We start from the raw sequence: 2451 nt of genomic DNA on the forward strand, positions 1-2451 counted from the left end.
AATCGTTCTGATGCTGAACTAGGTAAAGAAACAACAGTCCGAATTCCTGTTTTTTTCCAAGCTCATGTAAGATCCTTAAAAAAATGATCCCCTCTTCTTTCAAAACAGTTTTCCAAATTCTATTTTAAGGAGGTTAATTTATTAACTTAAGCTGTAAACTTAATCTATCGTTCAGCTTAAAGCCTGCATTGGACCTCTGTCGCAAGCATTCAAGCTAGACTTTTGGCTCGAAAATAACTTTTGTCTCATCATCCTACAAATCTCAGCGGCGTTGAGAAGGGCCAAAAAACGTAGCCTTTACTCCTCTGACTAAGCCACAAAAAATTAGGGAGAAAGGGAGAACGTCCAATGGTCCAGATACTGTACATATATGCGCACGTGGCTTTTTATTCAATAAAACCTTTTCATCAACGCTCGATAATATTAATTATGTGTTGAAAGAAAAATATTTCATCTTTTATTGACATGACAATGCAGGATGTTATCGATTTTAACAATGCATATATTGAACATTGCAAATATAGATGTATGCAGTATTCTTGTTTGATTGTTAATATTTATGGGCGATCACATTAAATGAATGTAATGACCCTTTTCAATATCACCACGTCAACAGAATAATCTTTTATTACAGTGAACTTGATTTATGAATGATGTCGATGGAGATAAATTAGTTATAAAAAAGCTTGGGTTTTCGACATTAAACAATTCAGTTTAATCTCATCATTATGTATAAAATTATTTTAGGTAATTATGCAGAAAAGAGTGAAAATTGATACAAATGAAAACTGTTAGGAAAATATTTAATTTTCTGACATAAATGTTAGTAAATGTGAAAAGAATAACATCAAAGTGACTACTATTCCAGAAGGCATATTGTTTTGAGTTCAGCATTACAAAAAAAGATTTACGTGGTTATATGACGTCATTGATTTGGTCATTTATGACATCATGAATTTGGCTAATTACGATGTCTTTTTAAAAATTTTTTTAGATAGTTCATTCCTTCTCCATCACGAGACAATATTTTGGCAATGTGTATATATTATGAAAAGGTTTATGATGCGAATGATTTCATTTAAGGCAAATGATATCTTACTGCTGAATAAACATAAAATGGGCTGGGAAGAAAAGGGTTAAATACAGATGAATCCAAATAGAAATATCTGAAGAAAAAAAATGTGATGACAAAGAAATGGTTCGAAAACAACTCTTAGTATCAGTCAAACTGAATTCCGAGAGAATGCAAGTCTAAAAGACTTTATACCTGTGACTTCAAAAGAGCTGTCCTGTAAAATAGAAATGTGGTTGAATGGTAATATTGTGGTTAATTGGAGTGTGAGGACAGCAGCAAGAGTTTAGTCGACTGCATAATGAGGGTAGTTCATTTTTCATTGAAAAATCAAATTCTCTTTTTGAAAGAGTGATAAAACATTTCAACACAAAGTCTGTGAGAAGTTTTTAAACCTCTTTATAGTAACCATTCTCTCATTCTTTAATCATTCTTTCTTTCATTCTCTTTTCTTTTTCTCCCAAATTTACAAAAGCAAACATTTCTTTTTCTTGTTATAGGCAAGTTCGTCGGTAGCTGGTACGAGCATAAAGCCACCACTAGAAATGCGGTCAACTTGCAGATCATGCATAACGCGGGCTATATCTTCAAACATGTCCAGAATACTCTTGTTATCGTGGCTGGAGACCTTGTAAACTCCAGATAAGACACCGTCGCATTCTTCTTTAAAGTTTTCCACGTCGGCTTCAGTGACAGCACTTTCTGTCTCGTCTCCACACATATTGCCACACAAAAAGATCTTCGCACCTTCAGCGTTCATTACAACGTCCAATATATACTGTGAAAGAATGGTAAAGGTTTCTCGCTTCTCACAACTGTAACACAAAAGAGCAGCGTCTGCTCCTCGATAGTAGCTGGAACCAATGAAGCTCATTCTTTCCATTCCGCCTGTATCCCAAAGAGTCAACTGTAATAGAAAAAGAATATGAGAGGCATTTAAAAAATATATCCACGGGAACATAAATATAGAGACAAACCTGGTTTAGGTATTATTCATAGCGTCTAACACGATATTAAGATCATACACAAAGATGGAATATTAGTTTTTGTAAAAAGAGAATGTAGACGCTTTAACAACCAATATTTTCGATTTAAATCCATTAGGAATTTTTCTAAATTCCGTTTGTTGTGAAGAAGAAAAATTAAACAAAAAAGCTTCATTCATAAAGTTGTCCGCATTCGAGCCAGGACGCCAGTTTGAGGATAATTTCCATTCTTCCTTTCATGGAGGTACTTAAAGAATCATGGTTGCTGCCCTTCTTCCTCCTCTGAAGCCATACAGTAATCTTAACCTGCATTGGCTATGCATTCGATGGCACCTAAAGCGCGCGAGGGTGTGTGTGTGTGTGTGTGTGTGTGTGTGTGTGTGTGTGTGTGTG

The 2451-nt window shown here is 34.8% G+C and overlaps 1 protein-coding gene across 6 annotated transcripts in view; it reads right to left on the reverse strand.

Moving 5' to 3' along the window:
- Positions 1–786: 786 nt before the first annotated feature.
- LOC106883652 (ras-related protein Rab-1D) overlaps positions 787–2451 on the reverse strand; it is a 135796-nt gene continuing 134131 nt past the window's right edge. For all 6 annotated transcript variants that reach the window (XM_052966428.1, XM_052966426.1, XM_052966427.1 and 3 more), the window contains exon 3: positions 787–1979. In XM_052966428.1, coding sequence (XP_052822388.1) covers positions 1539–1979 — 441 coding nt within the window. In that variant the 3' untranslated portion in view covers positions 787–1538. The remainder of the gene's footprint in view (positions 1980–2451) is intronic.

This window comes from Octopus bimaculoides, chromosome 3, assembly GCF_001194135.2.
Source record: "Octopus bimaculoides isolate UCB-OBI-ISO-001 chromosome 3, ASM119413v2, whole genome shotgun sequence".
Lineage (NCBI taxonomy): Eukaryota > Metazoa > Mollusca > Cephalopoda > Octopoda > Octopodidae > Octopus > Octopus bimaculoides.